Source organism: Myotis myotis, unplaced genomic scaffold (assembly GCF_014108235.1).
Source record: "Myotis myotis isolate mMyoMyo1 unplaced genomic scaffold, mMyoMyo1.p scaffold_m19_p_8, whole genome shotgun sequence".
Lineage (NCBI taxonomy): Eukaryota > Metazoa > Chordata > Mammalia > Chiroptera > Vespertilionidae > Myotis > Myotis myotis.
The window spans coordinates 27,931,649-27,959,552 of NW_023416390.1; the positions used below are offsets into that span (position 1 = coordinate 27,931,649).

A 27,904-nucleotide genomic window follows, 5' to 3' on the forward strand; every position below is an offset into this window, starting at 1 on the left:
AATAGGGATGATGCAATTGTAATTAATTTTACCCAAGTTTTCCTAGCCACTCATATCAAGGATTCCTGTCATTTTGGTTGATTATTTTTAAATATATCGTTACATTTGAATTTGATTTTTAAAATATTTGGCAAACGAAATGGCTTGAGGTAGTAAAAAAAAATTTATATATATATATATAATCTCCCCACAGTATGGCTTTTGTTTGGGATATTTCTAAAGCCATTCTCTCCCGATTCAACAACTTTCTCCTGAACTATTGATAAACAAGTCTGCCACTTGGCACGCGTTTTAGGAGTACCTCCTCAGATACTGGAGCCTTGATGAATGAATAGTAGGTCTACTCTGAAATAGCTCACAATTGTCAGTGGGAGAGAGTGCCATGAAAACAGTAACTGGAACCAGAACAGGGGTCTCCACCATCTCTCAGGAAGGGGTAAACTCTCTGAAAGAAGAGAGGCAGGGCGCTAGGTACACTATACCCAATAAACAAAATACTTTTATTTCCTCTGATCATTTAAAAGCATTGATTTTACACTGCAAATGCAATGTTACTAACTTATAGTGGGAATCCATTCTGAACTCTTCTACCTTCCTAAATACCTCCTGCCACTATTTTTAAAAACAATATTCCCCAACACCCTGCCCCCCACGCTACTCCCCAAAAAGCCTGGAGTTTCCTATCTAGTGAGAAAAAATGAATCATCTCAGTTGGGGTCGGAGGGAATGGTGCATGGGGACTCTATTCTTAGAGAAGGGACATTAATTTAAAATCTGTGTAAAGTAGCCAGTGAATTAGATCGAATTGGGTGGCAGGGTTTTTGTTGTGTACTTGATAATGCTAAGGCGCTTTTCAAGAGCCCATCAAATACAGCCTGGTGGGACGCAGGCTTTGAAGACACAATAACATTCCTCCAGCGAGTTTCAGGCTGGAGGCTAAAAGCACCAGCCATTCATTTTTCCCTATTGAGCCACATTCCTCACCCAGTTCAAAGACCTGAGAAACAATAAGCCTGCACACTTTCTGAAGGTCGTCCCTTGTAGGGGCTTGTGAGGGACCGACGGCTCAGGCTGCAAAATATTTTTAAAGACCTAGTGTTAGGAATATAACCCTTTTTATTGGACTGTAGTTTCCACCCCCTAACCCTCTGCTGTCCCACCTCCTCCAAACACACACACACACACACACACACACACACACACACACACACACACACACACACACTGTAAAGTGGTCAAGTTAGGCAAAAGAGGAAGTTTTCATTGTAATCTCAATAACTTCCAGGGTACCTAACTAGTGGAAGTAAAATATTTTCAGAAATTAAGTCATTACCCATTCTTTAAACAAATGTAATATTTATATTCCTTAATCCAACCAGAGGGAATGGATCAGCTTTTGAAAGGAAGTTATTGTTTAGCTGTGGATCAAAGTGCGCGCTGGAATTGGGAAGGGAGGGCAGAGAGGGAAAGCGAGGGAGGAGTTGGGGGGAAATTGTCCAGATCAGCATAAAAATACACACTCTACCAACCCCTCAAAAGATGCGAGGGGCCTCCCTCCCCTGCCCCTACCACAACATATTTTATTCTGTGCCCGTATGATTTTGTCCTGTAACTTCAGGAATGTTTAAGGCATTCAAGATTCTGGTAAAAGAAAACTGTCAACTGCCAGGTAGGAGATCTGCGGCAAGGAGTTAACAAAAAGTATGGCCTGGCCTTTGACTGGGATGCATCCACACAACTATTCACATTTGTTTTCCCATCATTAACAACTCTGCATCACCAAGATCTGGATTTGTGCTCCTGTGGGAAAACTTCTTTCAAACCACCAAAAAGTCTGTGACTCCATTTCTGGCCAGTGCTCCCACCTCACCCAGGAAGGGTCTAGATCTCTGAGAGAGTTCTCAGCTCATGAACCTGGGGAAAGGGCAGTCTTGGTTACGGGGCAGAACAGGATAGTACAAGATGCCTAATGTCCTCTGGCTCTGGGTTCCCTCCAGTACTCACTGATCTCTAAGCCTGAGGGTGTTAGAGGGTATAATCCTCTAGCCTAGGACAAACAGCATAAGTAGTGTTGCCAGCCACCAGTGGCACTTCATCCATGGGTACCAGAAGCCTCAGTATCATTTTTTACATTTTTCCTAGAGGTGAGCTTCCAGCCCTCACTCATCAAATACAAATGAAAGATGTATTGAGAGGTTCTGGCCAGTGTGGCTCAGTTGGTTGGAGCATGGGCCCATGCACCAAAAGGTTGCAGGTTCGATTCTAGGTCAGGGCGTATATGGGAAGCAACCGATCCATCTCTCTCTCTCTCTCTCTCTCTCTCTCTCTCTCTCTCTCTCTCTCTCCCCCACCCCAGTGAGGCAATCCGTTTTGGGATGGTTTGTCACACTTCAAAGCTAAACAATGCACACACCTAAAAAACTACATAGCTTCATAGACCAGTGGTTCTCAACCTGTGGGTCGCGACCCCTTTGGGGACTTGAACGACCTTTTCACAGGGGTCGCCTAAGACCATCGGAAAACACATATATAATTACATATTGTTTTTGTCATTAATCACTATGCTTTAATTATGTTCAATTTGTAACAATGAAATTGGGGGTCACCACAACATGAGGAACTGTATTAAAGGGTTGCGGCATTAGGAAGATTGAGAACCACTGTCCATAGACTAAACTTTTTAACAGGTTTTTAAAAAGTTCCTTCAGGTTAGTGAATTTCATTCCTCCTTACTCTAAATGATCTGGAAGAAAATTGATATTTTTACTTTTAGCATATTCTTATGGACAAGTCATCAAAAGTGATAAAATGCTGATCATCCTGATTTAAATGTTATCTGTTATTCTTGAATATCATATTCTGTTTTGTAACAAGAACTAATCCCATTCTATTCAGACTCTACCTGGACCACAATTAGCAAGAACATCAGGGCATCAGTTGTAATTTTTTTTAAACATTAGAGAGTTTCTCTTTGGTGCAAAGGAGAAATGCTCTCAGTAATACATATATCTTCCTTAGGAGATGTAATAGGTTCTCTATATTCCACTCATTTTCTCCAAAGTATTAATAACTTTGAAGAAAATGAGAGAAAATTACTAGAGTAAAGGAATTTATTTTATTACTCTATGTAATATTATGTTAAAATAAACTGCTCCCAAAGTTGGAAATGGTGAAAGGCCACTCCAATAAAAAGCATTAATTCTTTTGAACTCTCAAAACCATGAGAAGTTGGTGTTCAGAAAGTCTTTAAAAGGATCCTTAACCTTTATATTTAATCCTACTATACTATATTAAGAACTAGTTATTCATTAAGTGAGGAATGGAGAGGAGGGGGGAAAAGGTGAGCCTGAGTACTACTATCGAAGTGAACAGGGGGAAAAAAATCAGTTTGTACAAACACAAAACTCAAAAGAGGCATGGAAAGTAAAGAGTACATTTCTTCTTCCTTTTAACAGAAAAAGCAGTGAGTCTATTGTAAGAGGTATACTGTATGCTGTGTTCCTTTAGTGCAGAAACTTGGGACTTTGAGCAAAGGGCATTTAATCAACTTTTTATTACTAAGCTTCAAAAATTACAAGCAGTTCATCTCTGGAAAGATAAACAAAACAACAACAAAAAACCCAGCATTGATGGTGGCCTATGAGAAGAGAAGCTGGGCGACAACAGTGAGAGGGGACCACTTTTTCACTCTCTACATTTAAAAAAAAAAAGTTTTAAATTACTTGAAATTTATAGGATGCACATCTATTGCCTATACTAGAAAAATTTAAGGAAAAAAATTAGTATGATTGGCCCAGCAAGCAATCACAAAACGTGGTGCTCTTAACAAAATGCTTTTTATGTTTCTGGATGGAACTAGTACAAACTTCAAAATAAACATGACTCACATCATCAAAACAGAGAGAAAGAGAGTGTGTGCGCACACTTAAGAGAGAGCAATGACATATTCTCAAAGGAGCTTCGACTTCCAGCCAGAAGCAAGCACAGGAACCAGAGGTCGGAGGGTTAGAGCCTTTCACCACTAAAAGAAAAGCCACCCACTGAACAGGGGGGTGAGGGGGTAGGGGAGTCCTTGAAGAATGGAGCTTCTAAAACCAAAAGAAAAGACTTGACACTTTCTTTTGCAGGCCCCCTCTCCCCATGTTTCCTAACCCTGATCAACCCTTAACAAATACTCACTGAACTCCTGCTCATCTAACACCTGGACCCCTCTCCTGGCTGCTTCCCTTGGACAAAAGATCCAAAAGATATCTTTTTCTAGCTTCTTGCCAATATTGTGTTTACAAGCTGAATATCTGAAAATAGACCACTCTCCCCAGTGAGAGTCTCAACTGACTTATAAACTGTGTAAGTGCACCTGTGTCACTGCGAGGCAAGCAGCACGGTTAGGATGATGCTGTGTGGGGAGGCACTTTTGCCCTGTCAGAGCATGAAACATGCTGACTTCCATGGATTGCATGCTCTGAATCTTGATTTATCTGAATCCAGATAAATTGTGCCATAAGAAATTTGGTAATCTCTTGGATGAACCTTCCTCACTCCCATTTTTTTTCCTCCAAATATCCACCCCCATCCTCTTTCAACAAAGTATGTGCCATTTGGAACACAACAGGTGCTCCATGATGTTTACTGAGGAAAGGGGGGTGAGGGAACCAGTGGTTTAGCGGTCAAGGTCAGATCATCTATGTTGGGGTTGGGAGGTGGGTGGCTTCTAAACCTGCACTGGAGATGCTTAAGTTCTTCTTATTTTTCCCACAATCCCTGACATTCAAGGGTAAGTGTGATTACTTATCATATGCCATAGAGCCCTTCAAACAAATTTTAAATGAACAGGGAAATGATCATTAAAGAATATCAAGTGAGTAATGGTTGAAGACATAGTAATTACTGAATATTTCACTTTCCATTAACTGCTATGTTTTCATATATGTTTAAAATTTTGCCTGGCTCACTTAAATCACAACCTTCTTAAAAGAATCATGACTTTCTTTACAAAGTATAGTTTGTTTGCCACCCAACAAAATATATATTTGAAGACGAAAAGAAATAAAGAAAAATAAAAGAATGCCTCCTTGATCATTTCAACAAATATAACTATCAACTTCTCAAGATTAAGTGATACTGTTCAGCAATATGACCTAAATGTGTCAAGGAGGATCAGAAAACTGACATCAAAGTATATTTTGGTCAACAGAAAAAAAAAGGGGGGGGTGGGGTGGGAAAGTTTATCAGTCTTTTTCCCTTACCACAACTGAGGTTTCTCTGGTATCTTCTTCAGGCCAACCAATTATTGCTCACTAGCTGGGCCAGGTCAGGGGTAGATGGTCTGGTGAAAAGGTGACACAGAGTGGGGAAAACAAACATGGGATGACAAAAGGAAAAAACAAGGCACGCAGCTCAGCTTACTAAATAAAACATTCAGGGAGGGGCAAAAACCACAAAATCTCCTCTCCCCTTGAAGATAGAGATGATTGGAGTTACAGTCTGACCCACAAATCCAATTCTGCTGCCATCATTCATGAAAATGCAGAAAGGAGTTGAAAAAGAAAAGCAGCCTTTTCAACACAAACACATTATTTTTAAAAGCTCTGTTATTCAAAGATTACCAACTCATTGAAGAAGCACAAATAACATCCAACCAAATTTATTTGAACAGATTATAGCAGAGCCTGCAGCAAGATATTAGTAAAATGGAAAAGTTTCCTTTGCCCTTTGTACATTTATCTAATCCAGGCCCCCCCTTTTCTGTCAATTAAGAATGAGAGATATTCATTCCATAATGTAAAACAAGATTAGAAGTAAATTGATGATATTTTAGAAAGCTTTACGGTAACTTTTTGTAACTATTTCTTTCATATTAGTTTGAAATTAGTATGAAATTTGTATGCTATTATGCCATACTAATATTAAAATATAATTCTGTTAATTTAACATTCAGTGTGATTACAACTTCTGAACATATTGCAATAACATTAAAAAGAGAGTATGAAGTTTGCCACATAGTTATGGACTCATAAGGTAATGAAATAAAATAATTACACAATTATAAATGTGGTAGAGAGAGTATCTATTAAACACAAAATGTATTAATAAAAACAAGTTACGGAATCTTTAGTGTGAAACTGACTTCAAACTGAATTCACAAGAAGCTATTTTCCTTGAATACAATTTCTAGTAACTCTGTAACATGAGGAAATAATTGAGGAAATGGCTTCCTTTAAAACAAAGCAAAACAAAACCTTAACATTGTGAAATGTTCCATTATCCTAAATTACCAACCCACCAAATAAAAAGAACCATTTATATCCTATACAGCTAAGAAATATATCCTATCTAATAATAGACAAACATGGTAACTGACCATACCTTCACTATGCCTCCCACTGGCTAATCAGCGAGATACGCAAATTAACCCAACCAAGATGGTGGCCGGCAGCCATGCAGCTGAAGCGAGCAGGAGGCTTGCTTGCTCCAGTGATGGAGGAAGCCAAGGTTCCCCGCCTGCCGCAGCCTGGCTCTGAGCTCCGAAAGCAACAAAGTTTCAATTATAGAAGCTAAACAAACCCCAGATACCTGCTTTCAGCCGGCCGTGGCCACAGAGCTGGAGTGAGCAAGGAGCCCGGCTCTCAGTTCCAGTGATGGCAACAAAGTTTCAACTATAGAAGGTAAATAAATCCCAGGATAAAAAAAGAAAAGAAAAAAAGGAGAGGCTGGGAGCTTCAGTCGCCGGCCAGCCTGCAAATGGCCCTCATTCCCTCACCCAGACTGGCCAGGCAACCCAGTGGGGACCCCCACCCTGAAGGGGGTGTGATCAGCTGCAAACAACCATCAGCCCCTCACCCAGGCTGGCCAGGCACCCCAGCGGGACCCCCACCCTGATCCGGGACACACTTCAGGGCAAACCAGCTGGCCCCACCCATGCACCAGGCCTCTATCCTATATAGTAAAAGGGTAATATGCAAACTGACCCTAACAGCAGGAAGACTGGGAATGACTGACTGGTCACTATGACACACACTGACCACCAGGGGGCAGACGCTCAATGCAGGAGCTGCCCTCTGGTGGTCAGGGCGCTCTCACATGGGAGGAGCTCTGCTCAGCCACAAGGCCAGGCTGATGGCTGCCAGTACAGTGGTGGTGGTGGGAGCCTCTCCTGCCTCCTCAGCAGCGCTAAGGATGTCCGACTGCAGCTTAGGTCTGCTCCCCGCTGGCAAGTAGACATCCCCCAAGGGCTGCCGGGCTGCCAGAGGGATGTCTGATTGCCAGCTTAGGCCCAATCCCCTGGGGAGCAGGCCTAAGCCAGCAGGTGGTCATCCCCCAAGGGGTCCCAGACTGCGAGGGGGCACAGGCCGGGCTGAGGGACCCCCCTCCGAGTGCACAAATTTTTGTGCACCGGGCCTCTAGTCTGAGTATAACAGGAGGAAAAGATAAGTCAATGATGTTCTGAATTAAAGAGTCAACAAACTATTCTAATGATTTATGAAATCCACATGGAGATGCCCAAAGGATCGGAACTTCTGAATACACTGCCAACTCAACAGCCAAGATAACACTGGGTCAGCAAAGCCGTGTATAGCTCAACTAATCGAAAATCCAAAGCACAAAAAAGCTGGATGACAATCATTTTGCCGGCAGGAAAAATGTTGAGCTTTTTCACACATCTAACAGAGAAGATGGAAACTAAACAAAAAATTATGGAAGATTTCCTATAGTCCCCAATTGACCTCTCAGATATCTTTCCCATTCACTCAAGTGGACACCTCACTGTAGGATGCTGACGGTACAAATAAAAAACATTATCCATAAACAGACCACCAGTTCCAGAAGCGATTTCCAACAGAATAAGCAGAATAATGTCATAGAAATGGATTGGTTAAAGCTTGACCTGTGGGATGGGGAGGGATGCTTCCAATAGTTGACCTTAGAATGCAGGACCAGCAGGTGACTTGAATTCCCTCACACATTCCAATTTAAAAAGGAAGGGGGGGTGGGGGGAGGAGGAGCCTAATCCAATCTAGATTAAGTTCCAAAAATTTAGACCTGTTCAGTCAGGAGGGTCTGTCTTAAAGTGTGTTAAAACCTGCATATGCTCCCTCCAAACGAGAAAGGTTAAAATCAGTCCTTAATCAAACCATAAAGAGTGTCTGCGGGACAGTACAAAACAGAATATTCTAATGCACTTCACTGTGACCCCATCAGCAGCTTCCTCAAAAAGAATCCTCATGACAACTGACCCATTAAATACTATCAGTCATTTTCGACAAAACAGTCCTATGTTTAGAGCTGCAAAAGAGGTTAGAATAATTTAGAACAAAATTCTCAAGTTACCTATGAAGAAATAGGTCCAGAGAACTTAAGTGACTTGTCCAAGGTCACTCAGCTAATGAAGGGCACTGGCTGTTACAAAGCAAGGTCTCTGGCTCCAAGGAGCTGCTTTTCCATTGCATCAGTCAAGATAGCATAAAGCCGCCCTAACCGGTTTGGCTCAGTGGATAGAGCGTCGGCCTGCGGACTGGAGGGTCCCAGGTTCGATTCCGGTCAAGGGCATGTACCTTGGTTTCGGGCACATCCCCAGTAGGGGGTGTGCAGAAGGCAGCTGATCGATGTTTCTAACTCTCTATCCCTCTCCCTTCCTCTCTGTAAAAAACTCAATAAAATATATTAAAAAAAAAAAAGCATAAAGCCATTTCCAGGAATCTTAATAAACCAAAAAAGGGAAAAAAAGGGGGGGCGGAGGGGAGGAGACACATATACTTTTGAATTCTAAGTCCCTTACTGTATGGCAATACTGGAGACAGTATTTATTGGGGGGGGGGGGGGTGCAATCAGATAAATTATATATGGAAATTTTTATGGATTTATTTATTTATTTACTATAAAGCCATCTAAACAATGGCAGAAATAAAGAAGATTGTTAGATGTCCAAAGTTTTCTGGAACAACAGAGAAAGTCTTTTCCACAGCTCAGAAGCAGTATCAGGGCATAGCACTTACACCAGGGCAGTCCTTCTTTCTTACAAGTTCACTTGGGATGTTTTTATCATCACCTAAGGAAAACTGTGGTCTTTGTTTAAGATTCAGAGACTTTGGCTGGTAAGAAATGCATAGTTGAGAGGGCTGAGGTGAGGGGGAGGAAAAAATACTTCCATAGTATTTCCCTTTCTCATTTTCCTTCTTTATTTTAGGAAGGACAAATTTCATCAAAGTTTCCGCCCCATCTAGTAACATGTCTTACATCATTTTGATTATTTGAGGGAGCACAACACAAATCTAGCAGGTTTCAAACACCAGGTCGCCCAGGCTGTCCCCAGGAGCTTTCACGTGGGCGGTCAGTGGTCAAAAATAAAATCTGGTTTTGAGAGCTTAAGCACTATTTCCTTCAACCTCAGAAAGGAATCTGATCCGAGCCCTTGCAATGGATCTCTAAATGCTCAAGATTTGCAAGCTCCTATCAGACATTTTCATTCCACTGTGAGCTCCTTTGGCCTAGAAGGGTCAGCTTTTGTCCATGCTTTGCAAACTGTGGGCACTCAATATAGTGTTGACCCTAATACAATTTCTAGGCAAATTATTTTTTCCCCCATTGTCCCTAACCCTTCTCTGTCCTTTTTTCTCTTCCCTCCCATTAGTTAGGGATGTAAATGTGAGAGACCGGAGCCAACCCCATCAATCCCACAACCATGTGCTGTAGCTCCCTCCAGCTCCCAGATTTTAAGACAGGAAGATGAAGGAACACGGCCTCTTAGTAAACTGTAGTATCCAGAGGAGGGAAACAAAATGGGGCACGTCACATGGCCAGGGCCCGGATTTTTCTCAATTAAAAATAAGAGGAAGTGTGTGTCTCGGTCAAGTGGGCTGCTTGGAATTTCTCATTCTTAGGATTCCAGTCTGAATGCGCGCATCCTCTGGGAGGGGGAGGGAGGGCCGCGCGTTTGGCTCAGTTCTGCCCGCTCTAGAGGGGAGGGGTGGAGGGAGAGGGGTGGGAAAAGGCCGCCCTGGGCCCCAGGCCCCCGGGTCACTGTGGGACCCCGGCCATCCCTGGCCCCACCTCCCACCCGCACAACTAGGCTGATCCTCCCGCTGATTGGCTCTGGCGGGAGACCAATCAACTCGCGTCCGCCCCGCCCCCTCAGAGCCAGTCTGTGCTCCCCGAGGCCTCAAGGGCATGGGCTCGCCCACCACTGGGGCTGCGGAAGGGGCCCAGGCCACATCGGTGCCCTCGGGCCACTGGGGATGGGCGGGGTGGCAGACTTCCGAGGGCGGCTGAGGCCAAATCCTCAAGTCTGGGCAAAAGGGGGCTAGGAGAGAGAGGGAGCCAAGTGCCAAATAAATAGGGAGGAATGCAGGAAGCGGAGGTGACCCTGGAAAAGGGAAAGTGCCAGAGCCTACATGGTTTGAGCCAGACAAAAAGGCCACACAGCGAGGGGAACTGTAAGGAGGGAGATGGGTGTACAGAATCCTTGACCAAAAAAAAAAAAAAAAAAAAAAGGAACCTAAAAAGATGGCTTGGGTCTGTGCCTTTGCCAAAGCCTGCTCTATCTGCCCAGCTGCAGTTTCAAAACGAAAAAGAGAATTTGGGGTAAACGCTGGTTAAAGGCAGCTGGGCTGCTGTGTCCTTTTTGCCCTCCTTGGGCCCTCAATTTACTCTGCAGAGAGTAGGCCACAAGTACTGTGGAATTCTAGAATGGAGAAAAAAGGAGGGGGGGGGGAGGCAATGCCAGGAACATAGGCAGGAAACAAAGGGAATGGAAGAGGGGCTATCAGGTCAGAGCCAAGTTAGAGAGACACACACAGGCCTACCAGAAAGGTGGCTGGCTGCACGGGAGGTGAAGCAAAGGGCACCTGAGCAAAATGCCTCACAAATGTTCTCCTTTCATAGACAGCAAAAATCATTAGACAAGCGCAGATGTTTAAGATGAGGGGTTAGGAGACATGAGCACACTCCCCATAGCAAGCACCTCATTCCCTTCCATGTTTCAGGTTTTACCTGCGAAATGGGAACGAGAGGCAAAGACAGTAGTTGCTCAGGAAGTTACAAAGACAATGTTTTCACAAAGTAACGTATTTCTAGGAAAAGTTGTTTGCCAAGGGCAGGTTTGATTTCTTTTTGTTTCAGTATGTAAATGACTATCAAATCACATCTTTAAGCTCAACAGGGCAAAGGCAAGCGAGCACAATTCAGGGTGTACATGAGCCAAGTAGCATTTGGTACACACACACACACACACACACACACACACACCCCTCATCTCTTTCCATTTACATCTTACAAATAAACATTGTAGAATTGTCTGGCATGGTCTGTTAAAGCATGGTCTACTGCTATCCCAGGATTATTAGGGAAATGATTCTATGATTATTTCAGAATGTTATATTTTCCCTAAGAAAACTAAGAATAGAAGGTTATTTTGTTTGTTTGGTTGGTTTTTGATGTATCTTCCACATAATGGAGGAATTTATGTCCTTTTTAAAAATGAAAACTCAACTTGATCATAAATTTCCTTCAGAGCAAATATTATTTTACTCTATAAAAAGAAAACTTCAAATTAAGAAAAAGGTGAGGAAAACTTTTTTCTTAGCCTCTTCTTTCATCTCCTTTACAACAAAAATTTAAGTTCTGCTGGGGATTTTTCCTTCAAACGGTCATTACTTTATAAATGAAAGACTTTGCACCGCAAATGATTAAAGTGTTAGAAGGATTCACATTCCTCAAAAAACCTTCAAAGATTTTTATTGCTCATGTTGATGAACAAAATTAAGTCTCTTCTAGTGAATCATGAAAAGAAATACTGAATATTGATCAAACAGCTGCTTTTTATATTATATCCTATCACCAAAAATCTTAATTTGTTCATATACTTACACCTTGTTCTACAAAACAGAAAATAATATGGCTCAAATACTGGAAACTGTTAGAACCAAGGAGCTGTGACCACATAAATACCTATCACTAGGAACCCAATGCACAAATTAATTTCTTATGAATGGACACATATTAAGAATAATACTCTAAAAGCTCATTCTGTGAGGCATATATAAAAAGACTATCACAAGATAAACTCTTTGTCAGAATAAAGTGCTTCCAAATGCTGGAAACTTCTGCATTTGCCAACTCATCACATTATTTGTGAATTATACTCCTCTCTTCTTCCCACAATGATGACCACCAGAAAATAGGCTCAACAGAAGGAAGGGCGAGCTAATTTCTATTACAAGTGCTTTTCATTTTCAATACAGCTTTACCCACAGAAGACCGAAAGCCACCTTTCAACATTTCATGAGGTTATCTATTCTGGAACTTAAAGGCAAACAATAAATAGCCAAAAAATGAAGAGTACAGGATAAACCCCTCCATTTCCCTGACTTAATATGCCTTCTTTCAACATAAAAATGTTAAGTAATTTTACAGACGATGCACAGGAGCCCCCAAATGATCTGTGTGATGTCTCTGTGCAGGCCTTTGCAAGAATAAACAACTGTGAGCAGACACACTGGGTTGAATTACCATAACTCTTAACTAATAATGGGTCCCAGGCGTCTGCAGACTTCACTGTATACCCTGTATAAAAGCAGCCATGCCTGTGAGGTGGTGGGTCCGCGTGTGAATATTTCATAAATCCTGGTTCAGGAACCAAAAGGAGGCATCACCCATAATTACTTTCTAAAGGGTCACAGGTAGAGAGGTATTTCTTTCTAAATATGTAAGCCTAAACAATCTCTTACTCCTGAATCATTTTAGGAGAGCGTGAATAAAAACTGATGTTTCCTACTGCTATTCTTGTTACCTTGGTATTGTGTAATCACAGAACTAAAGTATACAGAACAACTTATCAAGATCAAACTAAGAGCTCTGAGAAATGATTTTAAACGAAGGTTTACCCCTGTTCTAACAAATATTTTTGTAGAAGAATTGTCTGTTCCAGTCAAAATATACAGTCAAAAGTAAACTTCTATGAGGAGATAAAAGTTCTTATATATGAACTTCACAAACCTCAGAACTGCCATTATAGAATACATGTCTTAGAAATACTACAGTCAGGAACCTCCAATGAAACAGCCCTCCTGTGTGGCTGCTCCTACCGGTTTATACAACTGACTAGAGACTATCAGCCAGGTGTCACTGTGGGGTGAGCATCTTATGTGCCCTAACCTCTCCCACCCCCCTCCTGAGTGCACTCCTTAAGGAAGAAACATGAAAGAGAGGGACGGGGCAGAAGCAAAGAGAAGCAGAATTCAAGCACAAGGTTAGAGTAAATTTGTCTCTGACTTTGTCACCATGAAACGCACCTGCTGTGATGTTCCGTTGAGCTACTGGAGGTCCTCTGGCTGCTTCTGAAAACTGATGCTGGCATAGGCGCTTACATCCTCCCTGGAGCGGCTGGTAGAGCTGCTCTCACTGCTGCCCGGAGGATGACGAAGGGTTGGGGGCTGGGGATGCTGCCCTTGAGGGGGGTGCTCCTGGAGGTGCTGTTTGAAGTCCTTGACCAAATCCAGGTCTATGTAGTTCAGACCATTCTCCAAACCCCCTGCAGCCCCACACACTTGAGCCTGCTCTTTGGGTGCTCCCCCGAGCTCCCCAGGCCTCAGCCACACGTTCTCAAATGAAGCAGAGCTGTGACGTTTCACATCCTCAATGCTGCTGCTGCCACCACTGCTGCCCCCTACTGCAGCCCCCCCTGAGGGCACCGTGTTGCCGGCCCGGGGGGTACTAGACATGGAGGAGAAGGTCTCGGAGCTATGCCGCCTCCGGCACCCTTGCGGGTCTGCACGGATCACTTTGGCACTCTGGTTGCCACTGGGACTGAGGTTCACCCGGGTGAAGGCACTCGTGCCCCCGGACCCCTGTGGGGCCACCAGCTCCCCTGCTCCTTGAGGCGCAGTGGGGGAAGCAGAGGCTGTTGAGGATGAGGAGGGAGCAGCCGCTATAGCCCCGGGAAGGCTCGCCTCCTCCACAATGCCTGTCCGAATATCAGCATAGCTGACAGGGGCAACTGGAGAGGTGTCCACGTAGCTCTGATGGGGACAACCCATCTGCATGGTCATGTAGTCACCCCGAGTGCTAGTGCTGGGCACTGCCCGGGTAGGCCTGCATGTGCTGGCAGTCCCTGGAGGTGCAGGACCCACTCTGCTCGGCTGGACCACAGGGCTCTCCTGCCAGGTAGCCCTCCGGCCAGGCCCCAGGTCCATGTTCATGTACTCTTCAGTGCCAGACTCTTCCTCCCTGGGAGCTGGCTGGAGCTGGGATGGACACCTGACAGAAGGCAAGCTGTGGGATGCCACGGGACCAGATAAGTAGCCAGGCTGATCACTCCCAAATTCGATATTCACATATTCCCCTGGGCTCTTGGGCTCTGGAGGAAGCAGTAGGGCCGGCTGCTGCTGCTCTCGAGCCCGAGGTAAGGTGCTGGCCTTGGGGTCCCCCAGGGAAAGCCTCGTGGGCCGAGCCAGGCGGCTGTTGGTCTGCGCAGCTGAGTCCACCTTTCGAGGCAGATGGGACTGCAGGACCTGATGGTGGAGATGATGCGGGAGGCTGGGCTCGGGCCTCACCCCACAGTATCCCCCACCCAGGCTGTCGTTGCTGGTGGAGGAGGAGGAATCTTCGGCTGCTGCAGCATATAGAAGGCGACCAGAGCTGGAGGAAAGGCGGAGGTGCTGGTGCCGGGCGGTCTCCTCCAGGTCCCCCGGGCGCTGGGTGTGCTTAAAGGACCTTGGCAATGAGCAGTAGGAGAGAACTGACTTGTGCTGGGGGTCCTCAGGGCCGCAGTAGCAGTCAGAGGGGCTGCTGGTGTTGGAGTCCCCCACCGGTGACATGTTCATGTAGTCACCTGTACAAGGCAAGAGCTTCCCACCACTGCTCTCCGAGGGTGGTTTGGAGGGTGGCAGGGGGTGGGAGTGGTGGCCCCCAACCCCATTTGTCCACAGCTTCCCATAGCTATTCCTAGAAGGGGCAGCACTGTTGCTGCTGCTGGGCCCACCCCCAGTATCGGGGGAGCTGCTGCCACTTGGGGACATCATCATGTAGCCATTGGGGTCCACTCTCTGGGGATGGCGTCTGAGGGGGTTGATGATCTGCTGCGGGGAAGACACACTCTTGGGGCTCATAGGCATGTAGTCCCCACTGCCTTTCCGGCTGCCAGGCACTGGGGCCACTCCTGGGGTCATGGGCATGTAGCCATCATCCGTGTGGAGGGTGGAGGAGTCTGGGCGGCTGTGGCCTCCGCGGCGCTCCAGGGGGTGCATTTCCAGACCCTCCTCAGGGTAGGACTGGGTGGGCAGGAAGGCGGAGTGGCGGTAGCCGGGCAGTCGGCCTCCACTGCCACCTCCTGGTGGGCAGGCAGGCATCATCTCTGTATATTCCTCAATGGAAGCCACGGAGGACTGCGATGGCGTCTTCTGGTGGGAAATGGTGGGGGAGGTGCCAGCTGAGTGAGTCCGCTTGCGAAACCGATTATCCAGATCTGCAGCGCTGGCCGCTTCATCCCCGGCCAGAGCCGAGTTCGTGCCCAAGCCCGTGGCTGGGAGGTAGCGATGACCATTGCCACCCCGAGGCAAAATGTAGTGACCATTGGGGGCGGCGAGAGTGGAGGCCCCCTTGCCTCCCATGCAGATGTAGTTGCTCAGCTCCTCCTCCCCGCGGGCCGGTGGGGTGTGGCCCAGGGAATCTGGGGTGACACTGCGGAAGGAACTTCGGAAATCGCAGGGACTGGATCCATACTCATCGGAAGAGATGAAGCCGCCATCACTAGGGGAACCAGACACAGAAGCACTAGATCTCCGCGGGAAAAGACAGTCAGAGGTGGAGCCATGGCCACTGGTGCTGCTGGACGACAGACTGACAGGGCTAGTGGCCGAAGGCGAGCAGCGAGAAGAAGGCATGGGGATGGATCGGCTGTGGTTGAGTGGGGGGTGCAGCCGCGAGCAGCCCCGATGCCGGTGGGCGTGGGTCCTGTTGGTGCTAGGACTCACGGGGCTGCCGTCCACCGAGGCCGGGCGGGACATGGTGCCTTCCCCGTCGCTGGAGGCGCGGACACGGAAGGAGCCCTGCTTCCCGCCCACCAGGCTGGCGGGAGAGGTGGCTGTGATGCTCTCGGTGCGTGAGCGGCGGGTCAGCCCCACCTGGCTGGGCGGAGGGTTGTTGAGGTGGTGCCTGCGCAGCGGGACACTGATGGGGTTGGAGCAGTTGGAGGAAGACTGGCTCTTGCTGCGAGGCCGGAATTCATCGCTCATCGCCCGCATGGCCTCCAGGATGGTCTCGTGCATGCTCTGGGCCACCACCGAGTCCTCCACCTGCATCCAGAACTCTCCGGGGCCGGTCACGGCGGAACGGCCCACTTCGATGAAGAAGAAGTTCTCCGAGTGACCACAGCGCCGGATGTTCATCAGCTGCAGCACCACTGCGGCCGCCTCTGTGTTCAGCTTCACGAAGCTGATGGTCTTGCTGGTCAGGCAGAGGCGGTAGATACCAATCAGGTTCTTTGTCTGACCCAGGCCCTTGGGTTTCAAGACCACCTGCCAGACCTCTTTGAAGGCGGGCCCTGGGTTGCTGTCCCCGAAGCTCAGGTCCTCCCCAGCCTCGCCAACGCCGGAGCTGCCACTGCAGCTGCCCCCGCCGCCTCCTGTCCCGGGGGCCGAAGCCCCGTCGTGGTGGCTCTTGGCGCGGTTATGCAGCTGCAGGAGGGCCTGGTACCAGCTGTCCTGCTCGGCCTCGCTGTCCGCTGCGATCGCAAAGTGCTCGTCCCGGGTGTAGAGGGCCACCAGGTGCTTATTCTTGGAGTCAGCCCGCTTGTTGATGTTGAAACAGCTCTCGAGGGGGATCGAGCGTTTGGGGGCGCTCGACTTGTGCCGCCACTTCTTCTCGTTCTCGTAGTACTCCAGGCGCGCCGGGCCCCCCGCCTCGCTGGCCGCCCGCAGCACGAAGAAGCGCTTGTGCATGCTCTTGGGTTTGCGCAGGTAGCCCACCTTGCGCACGTCCGAGAAGCCCTCGGTCTCGGTAGGGCTCGCCATGCTGCCGCCACCACCTCCGCCGAGCAGAGGGAGGCGCCGAAAAACCACCCGGTGGGGGGCGGAGGCTCCTCGCCGAGGCCCCGCGCATGCAAACAGGGCTGGAGGCGGCCAAAACCCCGACTCCGAAATCCACGCCGCCCCCCCGCGCTGGGAAGGGGCAGCCCAAGCAGGACGCTGCGGCTACGACGAGGAGAGAGCCCCGGCCAGAGTTTACGGGCGTTTCATGCAAACACCCGGGGGAGAGGCAGTGCGTCCGGCGGGTGTGCAGCCCGGATCCTCACAGAGCCAAGTCTCTGGGAAGGAGTGTAGATGCATCTCTCCCCGCCCGAGCCGGAGTCCCGAGCAGGCAGGCGACAGCGGCCAGGGGTCCCCAGGTTGCCCCTCCAGGCGCGCGCGCCTTCCCTCCCGAGTTCCCCTCTGGAAGTAGCGATTCCCGAGGCAAATTAAATATCCTTGGGCAGGGGGAGGCGAGCTGCCAAGTCTCAACGTTGCACGGGGTTCTCCCTCCTCCTCCTCCTCCGCCTCCTCCTCCGCCTCCTCCCACCCCCCAACAGTCCCCGCCGCCACCAGCCGCCCAAATACCAGCTCAATCGCAGAGACCGCGGCGCTGCGGCTGTTGCTGCTGCTGCCGCCACCCGCAGTCGCGTCCTCTGCAGCCCCCATTCGGGCCCATCTCGGCAGGCGGAGAAAGTGGCTTTTCCACGCGAAACGCTACTAGGCAACCGGGAGAGCTGGGGACGCGCCGGAGGGACAGGCACATCCCTGCCCCTCGCTCCAGTCGGCAGGGGAGGAGAGGAGGGGACAAGGGCGGGCGGCGAGGGAGGAGGTTTGGGAAGGAGTCGGGGAAGACGCCTCTTCCCGGGAGGCGCTGCCTCTGCAGTTACTTCTCCCCTCCTCCCTCCTCCTCCTCGGAGAGTTGCCGAGAGCCCCAACCAAAACAAGCGGCGGCGTCTGGCTCCGCGCGCCGGCCCCCTCCGACCGACCGCGCCGCCGTCTCACTCGGAGGAGAAAAACACGTGACGGAGCCTCCGCGCTCCGCAGCCCGGCTGCCGCCGCCGCCGGGAGGCTCCCGCCTGGGTCCCTACATTCCCGGCCGAGCCCGCCCCGCGCCCGCCCCTCTCCGCCCCCCTCTCCCTCCGGCAGTGCCGCAGCGGCGCCCGCTCCAGGCCTCCGCGCTGCGCTCAGCCAGCGCCCCTGCGCGGCCGCCAGACTGGGCGCAGCGCCTTCCTCCCCGCGCGCCACCCAGGGCGCCCCCGGCCCGCAGGAATCCCCGGCGCGGGCGCGGGCGCGGGCTGGGGTGTTTGGGTGGTCACCCGAAAGCACGAAGGGAGTCTGGGAAAACGGCGCGGGGTGGGGGCGAGTTCGGGAAGACGCAGGAGTGAGGGTGGGGGGCGGCGGGGGTGCACTGCGGCTAGAGAGCCCGGAGTGGGAGGGCCGCCGGGAGAGGAGGGGGAGCCGGAGCCGGGCTGCATCTTACCTAACAGGTAAAATGAACCCCTCGGGAGGTAGGTTTCTAGTCAGGGCTTTCTTCTCCAGGGAATAGAAAAGCTGCATTTCAGTTTCGGGGTGATAGGCTGTGGTGAGATCTGGATTTTTATACGATTTTCTAAGGAACTTGTGGGCCAGCCTGCTCCTCGCAAACACCGCATTTGCTGCAGGGAGATATCTCGAAGGAGCAGAGGGTCGCCCAAGGGCAGAGATGGGGCCTTCTGGTCACTCCAAAAAGGGGAAGAGGGAATTCCTGGGAAGCACCCTGTGCCCGTCGCAGTGAGGTTAGCTGCTGATTAATTAGGAAGAACATTTAAATCTCTCGGCTTCTCCTCTTCCCCCATCCTAGCGAGGGGCGGGGATTCACATTTAGAGGTGAAGGCAAGGGGAGAAAATGAGATGCCCCTTATCATATTCGGAAATCTATTTGCGATTTTTTAAAAAAAAATATGTTAGGGACCTACAGAGGACTCCTGAGGCCTACTGTGTAAATATTGGCTGAAGTGTTTGTTTCACACATAGCTTCCACACCCATTGAACTACCCCATAAAATCTTTACCCTTGACCGCAGGGATAATGGGGAGAAAACAAGGATGGTGCCAGCTCGACTGTACAGGAACATGGGTACTTCGCGAGAACAGGTCAGCAGCCTGGGTCTACTTCGAGAGACTCTTAGTTGACCTTGCGGGATCAGTCACCACAAGCAAACGCTCCCCGAAGTTTCTATGTATTTTTAAGCTGACCTGTAAACGGGCAGCTTGTCCCCTACTTGCCCGCTGGTATTAAAGACCCTACGCAGATGACGTTTGGCGTTCGGTTTAATGCTGTCTTATTTTTACACCCCATTCCTGGTCCGCTCGGGGTTTCCGTCTCCTCTTCCCGCGGGAGACCCCGGTCGGCTGCCAGCTCTCAGGCACTGCGGGATGCTGGCGGGGAAAACGCAGCATCGAGGCGCTGGGCCTTCAGGCAGGGTGAGGGGCGGGGGGAGTTTCTCGGAGAAGCCTGCTGATTGGTGGGGTTCCCTGTCTTTCAAGTTTTGCCTGACAGGAGGGGAGGTAGGGAGAGATGGTAGGGGTACCAAGGTAGGTTGCGAAGCGTAGGGGAAATTTTTTTTTTTTTTTTTTTTTAAAAAGAACGGTAAACGCCATTCAGCAGCGTGTGATACGTGAATTCTGGGGACTCGGCATCTGCAAAAGGGCGATCCCCAAGCGAAGCCCAGGAGCTTCTCATTTCTCCTTTCACCTTTTTGTTCCCTGCCATCATGCAACCTCATCTGAACCTGGTTAATCTGTAATTTGTGTACACACTGTTGAATTGAAAGCCCGCCCTCTTTCCTTCTGACAGCTTGGCTATGTGGGCACACGTGCCCACTACGGCAGAGCTATAAATAGCATATACGTATTTGGAACTGGTAATAGGCGGCAATAACAGTGGCCGAGATTCTGAGGGTATAGCTTGCTTGATGCGGAGCAGGGGAGGGGTGGGTGGAGCAGGGAAGCATGAAGTTAGTAGTAAAGTGTAACTGAATGGGGTTTCACCCTTGGCAAGAAAAAAGATAAAGGGTTGTTTACTAGTAACAATGTAATCTAAGGCCAAAGGGCTTTTTACGGTTTTGACGTTTAGCTCAGGGTGGGGTTATTTCATATTTTGTAGGAAGACGATCTAAATCCCAAGAATTTTACTTTTTAAATGACACCCCCCCCCCAAAATAAATAAATAAATAAATAAAAGCTAAATAAAAGGAACACACCTCTATGGAAAACAAAATATTGAACTCTTTCCTAAAAGAAGAGGGCAGGAAGATCAATTTAATTTTCAAATATTCTACAATAACCTTCACAGAAAGGTTAGGATTTTGATCATATAAGAAAAATTATTATAAAAGCTTTTTAAAAAATGTCTCAGTGGGAAAGGGTTTCTGCTTTAAAAACTCAACGTCAGTGGCTAACTTATTGGCTAGAAATCATGAAATAAGCCAGATTGCTATGACAAATTCTGGTCAGACCAATGGGTTTCATGTGGAAGATAATCACTGATCATCAGATACTAGGTATTGCCATTTCCTCCTAGTTGCTGATGTTTTACTATCAATGTTAAAGGTGGTTAATATTTATTATAATTGTACAATAGTAGATCCATTTGTTCTCTACATTTTTTTTATTAATGGGTTGTGATAATTCTGGAAATAAACATTGCTGCATTTTATATACAAATAGAAAGAGATGTTTTTGTGGAATCTAAGTGAAGTAATTTAAACAACTACAAGTATCATCCTGTCACCTTACACTAAATTAGTCTTGTGGTATACTATAATGATATACACTATTTGAAAAATTTACTCCTAACTGAAAATTTACAGAAACCAAAATGCCACATAGTACCAAATATATTGCTCAATGCTGCCATCTATAGGACACTTAGGGATGATTTGTGTAATAGACTAAGGTGTACCCTGGAGCAGCTGTGTTGATATTCACAAATGTAGTTATAATTCCAGGCATTAAAACCTTCCATGCCACGGGTGCACTATTGAGCAATATCTCTACAGTTAGTTTCAAAATGGAAATATTGGTCTGTGTGGTGCTATCAGGGACATCATGCAAACTTTATAAATTATTACATATATCCTTAAAATGATCTCTAGTTATAAACTTTTATTAACCAATTTAACTATGGTCAACATAGAGAAGCATAGAGAAGCATAAACTACTGTCATAACAGAAATAAGAATTGAGTTGGCTAAAGATGTAACCAACCATTTAAAAATTAGAAAGTATTTCATATATCAAAACAGATGCTTTAGTTAAGATAAATAGGTCACAGCTGGAGGAGCTGTTTAAATATTGTCATCTCTAGAATTAATTTTGGCAATTGAGAATTATGCTTGAAGGAAAATCAAAGCTTGTAGATTTTCTCATGTTAATGTCTATTTTTATTTTAAGGTAGTTCAAGCATAACAAATATTCGAATGCCTACTCTGCAAGGCAATATAAAATATATCAAAAGAGATACCTTTTTACAGCTTGGATGGGGTAATAAGAGAGATACAAAATAAAGATAATTGACAACTAAAGTCATTTGTATGTATGTGTGTGTGTGTGTGTGTGTGTGTGTGTGTGTGTGTGTGTTAAATCTCAAATAAGTGATATTTACTTACAGCAGGTGGACAGCATGGTGGATGAAATAACTGAAGAAATCTTTATGAAGGAGAGGAGTTGTAAGCTTGAACTTGAAGGGTGGATGTAACCCAGGTAAGTGATTGGTTATCTATTTGCTTATGTGTTGCCATTCCAATGTTTTGGAGCACCTTCTTGTGTTAGGCATTAGGTTAGGCACTGAGTATTTAGATATCTAAGACATGGCCCTGCCCACAGGAAGCTTTCAGTGAAGATGTAAGACCAGATAATACAGAGTGCTGTGATCTCTTTGATGAGAAAAGTAGGCACAAGGCAAATGAGACCCCAAAACAATCAACTGCCTTCTGATTTAAAGTCATTGATCACAGACAGTACAATAGGAGAGCCCAAAGATGTTTTTCCCTCTGATAACCTTGTTTCCTCTTGTAATTAAATTTTTCTTGCTTTTAGATTAAAAAATGTGAAATAATGAAATTAAAAGTGAGCTAGGAAGTCACATTTGGCTTGAGAATCTGCTCAGTCAATGCTTCTTAGATCTGCAGATCTTGTTAACATTCAGGTTCTGATTCCCAAGATCTAGGGCAGGCTGAGGGTCTGCATTTTTAACACACATCAGGTGATGCTGAATCTTCTGGGTGGGGGTGGGGACCACCCTCAGTAGCAGAGCTCTAAATGACAGATTAATCCAAAGGCAGAGTAAGATGGTGCTGTGACACACAAGCAGGGTCTGTACATTTTAGTGTCACATGTCTACATACAATGAGAAGAGCAGCAATAAAAGCTCTACTTACCTGAGGCATCCTTGCATTGGGGCTTCTCTCTTTTCAATCACGGGTATCAAATCTCTCTTCTGACAAGTATGAAGAGTTGTTTTTTCTTAAACATCTGTGAATGGAAAGTAGCTTAGTGCATTAAAAGGACAAATATCCATACTACTCACTTAGTCTTAAGCTAGAAAACAAGAAATACAATCTTATGTAAAATAAATCAACACCCAACAGCATAATTATGTAAAATAAAAATGGCTACATCATTAGTAGATACACAATTTGCCAAAGAGTGAAAACTGTAACTCTTGGAATATTTCTAGAACTACAAAATATACTTAAGCATGTCTCTATGAACTGTGAGATTTTATTATTGCTTTAGTTTAGAAATTTTTCCATCATGATATAAGTTACAATAAATAAAATCCATGTATAATTTTTTGCATGTCAACTGCAAATGGCAGATGACCCATTCTGTCTCTGCCCAGTGGTGACCTGTCCATTCCCCCAAGTGACCTTGTTTGTGCACAGGGACATTTGCCTCCCACAAAATTGCTTGCTCTCTCTGTTGGCCAAGGTTGATTGAGTTGTTTTTGGTTTGTTGTTGTTGTTGTTGGTAACTGAGAGTACTGAAAAATAAAGGTTTAAGAATAAAATCTTTTCTTTGTTCCCTGAACAGCTTCCCTAATCCTCGCCCTCCCACCTCATCACATTTTCTCTGCCACTGCAAGAGGCACTACTAGGGGGTGGTTCAGGACCACGGAGAGCGCGAGGAAGGGGCACTTCCAAAGCATTCTAGTCAGGGAGGTAGGGAAGAGATGGCCCCAGAATTGTTGCTGGACAATTTCCACTTAAAGGATATAATTCTAAAGAATAACAGTGGAATTTTGACTCCTTGGTATTTGGGAGGAATGATTTTTCTGGACAGTCAGCCAGTGCTTTCTGATCTTCATTGAATTCCATGTAATGACGCATGAGACGACAACAAAAGTAGGGACAGCCAGACGTTGCCAGTGCAAAACACATTTCATGTTTATAATTTGATACCTTTTATGTAAACTTTCACATCTTTGACAGCTTTGGGACCTATCAATCTAGCACGTAAGATAATTAGGTCATATATAGATATGGAGAGTTGGAAATAGGGAATTGGAAGGTGTATGTGTGGGTTCCAGTCCTAGGTCCTTAGAACTGCCGTGGAATCTGTAGCTCATCTTTCAATTCTATGATTACCTAGAACCCTTGCAATAACTATCCTCAATTCCCCCTTTAATTTTCCTTCAGCTAGTTTCATTTGAGTTTTACTTGCAGTTGAGTATGTTCTACTAATGCAGATGGGTAGGGCTTAGAATCAGGGCCATGTAAGGTCCGAGAAATCATTTGGTCTGCCTCCTGCAAAGGCATTAGGGCTGAGTTAATTAAATGTTTGACCAAATATATCAGGCTAATTTTTAAGTTGATGATTTTATATGGCCTGTGAATGATGCTATAAATATCCAAATGGCCCTTGCCAGATAAAAAGGTTCCCCACCCTTGGAGATAGACAAATGAAAAAAAAAGGGGGGGTAATTCCAGGTTCAGAATAAAACAAGATTATAGGCAAGGAGGCAGGAACATAGCTTGGGGTTTTCTGGGACAGAGAGAAAATTGGCCTAAGAAAATTGAGTGGCTTATAGAATGTATATTTAAATAACTTCTCTATATTACAACTGAGTAGGAATATAAATTCTCTCAGCCTCTTCAGAAGGCAGTTGAACAAGAGCTATAAAACTTTCAAATGCATATACAATGTACCTAGCAATTCCACTTGTGGAAATGGATTCTATAGAAATAATCATACAAGCATATTCATGGAAATGAATGTTGTCACAGAGAATGACTGAAAATAACATACATGTCCACCAATAGAGAACTTAAGTAAGTTTACCACATTTACATGTTGACATACTGCATAGCTATTAAAGATAATTTAGTAGATCTATGGAACAATCTTCACAGAAAAAAAGGCAAGGTGAAAAACTACCATAAATGCTATCTTTTATGTTTTTATTTTAAATAAAAGAACGTGTATGTTTTTATATACACAGAAAATTCTAGAAGGGCAAATTGAGAAATCTTAGCAATGCTCTCCCTAGGAGAAGATCATCTTTTATTTTTTCCATATTTTCTTCTATTTCTTGTTTTTGAAAACTGCATTCACATATTACTATGTAAACGACTATAAATATAACTAAAGTATAGAACAATGAAAATTTTAACGATATATAAATATTATCACTTTATTAGAAATTTCTATGTAGACATTGTTTTAAGCTCTTTAATATGTTACCTCATTCAGTCCTCACAGCAATCCCACGAGGAAGATGTTTTCCTCCAATTGCACTTGAGGTTGCTGTAGGCAAGGCAGCTGGAGCTCAGTCCTGCAAACTCTGGCTCCAAAGCCCTTGTGTTTAACCATTCTCCCTTTTGCCGCTTCCCCCCTGCCCCCCGTGAGCTTCCCTGACTTTGTTGTAATGCCTCCCCAAAGGCAGATTTCTGGGCATAAAAACTAAATATTCATGCAACTGTCTGTCAATGACATCCAATAAGGATTCTCTTCATAATGGCTAATACAACAACTCACAAGATAAACTTTTCCTTCTATACCAGGTGTTTAGATGTTTTGTAGAAGATTTCTTAAACTGACACACCACCTCATAAATTTCATTGCAAAGCAATGTATAATGGTGGTTTCTCTCTCCAGTAGTGGGAGCCATTGAATTATTTAGTCAGAATAATGACAAAGTTGGACTTTCATGTTGAATAAATCACTCATGTATTTTTGGAGGATGGACTTACAGGAGAAGAGATTGGCGGCAGGGAGGTAATTGACATGAAAATCTGTTGGACATCTAACCATCACTCATTTATTCCATCTTTTGTTAAGAGCACCTTGGTATCCTGTGGGTCAAATCATGGAATGGTGGTTGGTTTACTAGTAGGCCTTAGAACTGAACTGCCTTGGTTCAGTCGGATCTGCCATATATTATCACTGCAAATGTTGACAACTTAACCTCCCTCATGTCTCAAGTATCAATACCAGGGGAATAATAGTATCTCAATTAATCAGTGTAAGGTTTTAAATGGATACTGATTATATTTTTAGCACTTAATAAATATTATCCATCATCATGATTGTTGTTCTCAACCATGTGTTTTGAATGGTATTAGTCCCTTCACTCCTCATCTCCCCCACCTCCCTGCAAAACAGGTTCTAGCATACAGTCCATACAGTGGTGAGGAGCACAGAAATTTCATCCTTCAAGAATGAGTCAGTTTGACCTCTTAATCTACTTTATTCTTTTTATATTACCAGATGCATTTTACATTTGTTCTCAGAAAGAAGAGAATTGATGTGACATTGACCACTGCTTTGGGGTAAGCAATAAATATGTGTTAAAGAAAGAAACCATTCCAGCCCGGCCGGTGTGAGTCAGTGGTTGAGTGATGACCCATAAACCAGAGGTCACAGTTTGATTCCCAGTCAGGACACTTGCCCAGGTTGTGGGCTTGATCCTCAGTAGGGAGCATGCAGGAGGCAGCCGATCCATGATTCTCTCTCATCATTAATGTTTCTTCTCTCTCTCGCTCTCCCTTCCTCTCTGAAATCAATAAAAAATATATAAAAAAGAAGAAGAAACCATTCCAGGCCTGGGACTATATGAGTGATGGTGGGGAAGTCATGAAGAAAAGCAGGTATTCCATGTGGACTGGAGCAGAGGGAACATGTGTCCTGTCTGAGGCATTCAGAACCTGGAAACCATCATAATGGCCACTATAAGAAGTGGCAACTACAAACTCTTTGAGAAGTGTGTCCTCTTTATTTGAGAATCATTCAGAACATCTAGTAACATACACTTGGTGCATAGCAGACACTCAGTGCTCAATTATAGAATTGAACGTTATTACATCATAACTTTGAGGGCCCACATAGATGATTTTGAATGCAGAGCAAAGAGCTCAGACTTACTGCATTAATAATGAGGAGCACTTGGTATGATAAACAGGAGAAGTAACATGAGCAGATGCAGGAAATAGAATAAAATGGAAACCTGGGGCAGGGGTAGGCTAGTTAGGAGTCTGTTTCAATAGATTAAGTGAGATGATGAGGCCCAGGGTTAGGTTTGTGCTGGTAAAATGAAGGTGCAGAAACCTTCAGAGGTGAAGATGATGGGCTTTGGAAACGGATGGGATGTTAGGGACAATCATTAGGGCAGCAAAGATGATGGCATTTCAATCCTGAGTGTTGGGAGGTTGGAAGGACATCTGATCACTCTTCTTTTTCAGAGATGAACGGCTTTATTGTAACTCACAGAAAAAGCAGTCGCCAGAAGTCAGCGTGTTGGTGCTAGGTCCCTATCTCTCCAAGTCCATAGGGTGATGCGGTGGCTGACATGGATGCTGCCCAAAGAGTGGGCTGCAGTACAGGGAGGAGCCCAGGGCCATGGGCCCAACAAGCAGCAAAAATTGCAGTAAGAAGCAAACAAGCCACCCTCCATCCCTAATGTCCCCTGGGGAGTAGGCAGTTGCTGACAGTTACACTGTGGGCACCTTGATCTACTGGGTTGCTTCCATGACTAGCAACAGAAACTGCTCAGCGTCAGGAGATGGATTGGCCTTCAAGCTGGCTGCTCAGCTAGAATTTTCAGAGACTGCATGGGGGCCTGTGGAGGATGTGCCTCCCAACACCATTCGTTTGAAGTGCATGCATCTGACTACTTTTTAGGTTTAACAGACATTATTTTTTTTCCTTTCTTTGCCCAAACCTAACCTAATGGTCCCCGCCCCCCCCCCCCACCCGCCCATAATCCTCATTTATAAACTCAAATTGTTGGTAACTGAAGGCATTAGTTGTCATCATGTAATTTTCCATAAATAATTATGTGACAAGTTAATTTCCACAATGAGCACAGTTGAAGTTATTTTTCTAACTTCTAACATAATATTTCATCATGAACAATTTCCTAGATTCTGCCTTTTGGAATCCCACTTCTTATCTAGTTTGGGAATTCTCTTTTCTAAAATAAGGACCAGTGTGTCAGATATTACAGTTACTATACATTTCATCTAAGGTTTAAAAATGCATTAAATGTTTCACGTCTTAATTCCTCTAGGCAACATGGAAGTCTTTGGGAAATGTTTATATTGTATTAATTGAAGCATATCAAGATTGATTGACTCTAGTACCATGAATTCTACCTACATAACAGAAGGCAAAGGTAAAGTTAGAAGTTCCAATTTCTGCTTCACTTCATTCATTCTAGTTTAAGCTAATTATAGTAAATGTTATATTGAGGAAAAAGGTTATTTGAAGAGTTGTCACTATGTTTGTTTCTAGGAAAACTGAAGGGTTTTTTACCCCAGTTTCTCAAGAAATGGTAGACTGAGTTTTCTGGTGTTCTTCAAAATGAAGTTTTCAGTACTCTGCCTACCAAAGGTTAATTTTTTCTCTCTAACTTATAATATATTC

General features: G+C 45.6%; 1 protein-coding gene and 1 long non-coding RNA gene across 2 annotated transcripts in view; both read right to left on the minus strand.

Annotated features, from left to right (window-relative positions):
- The window catches only part of IRS1 (insulin receptor substrate 1), a 56,889-nt gene extending 38,845 nt beyond the window's left edge, over nt 1-18,044 (minus strand). The window contains exon 1 of the mRNA XM_036319617.1: nt 13,287-18,044. Within this exon, the coding sequence (XP_036175510.1) occupies nt 13,308-17,003 (3,696 nt within the window). The 5' untranslated portion in view covers nt 17,004-18,044 and the 3' untranslated portion in view covers nt 13,287-13,307. The remainder of the gene's footprint in view (nt 1-13,286) is intronic.
- Nucleotides 18,045-20,668: 2,624 nt separating this feature from the next.
- Nucleotides 20,669-23,012, minus strand: LOC118661525. Its single transcript, XR_004969358.1, has 3 exons — nt 22,912-23,012; nt 22,420-22,513; nt 20,669-22,296 (listed from the first exon to the last, which is right to left on the minus strand). It is a non-coding gene; the product is annotated as an uncharacterized LOC118661525 (long non-coding RNA).
- Between the last annotated feature and the right edge of the window lie 4,892 nt (nt 23,013-27,904).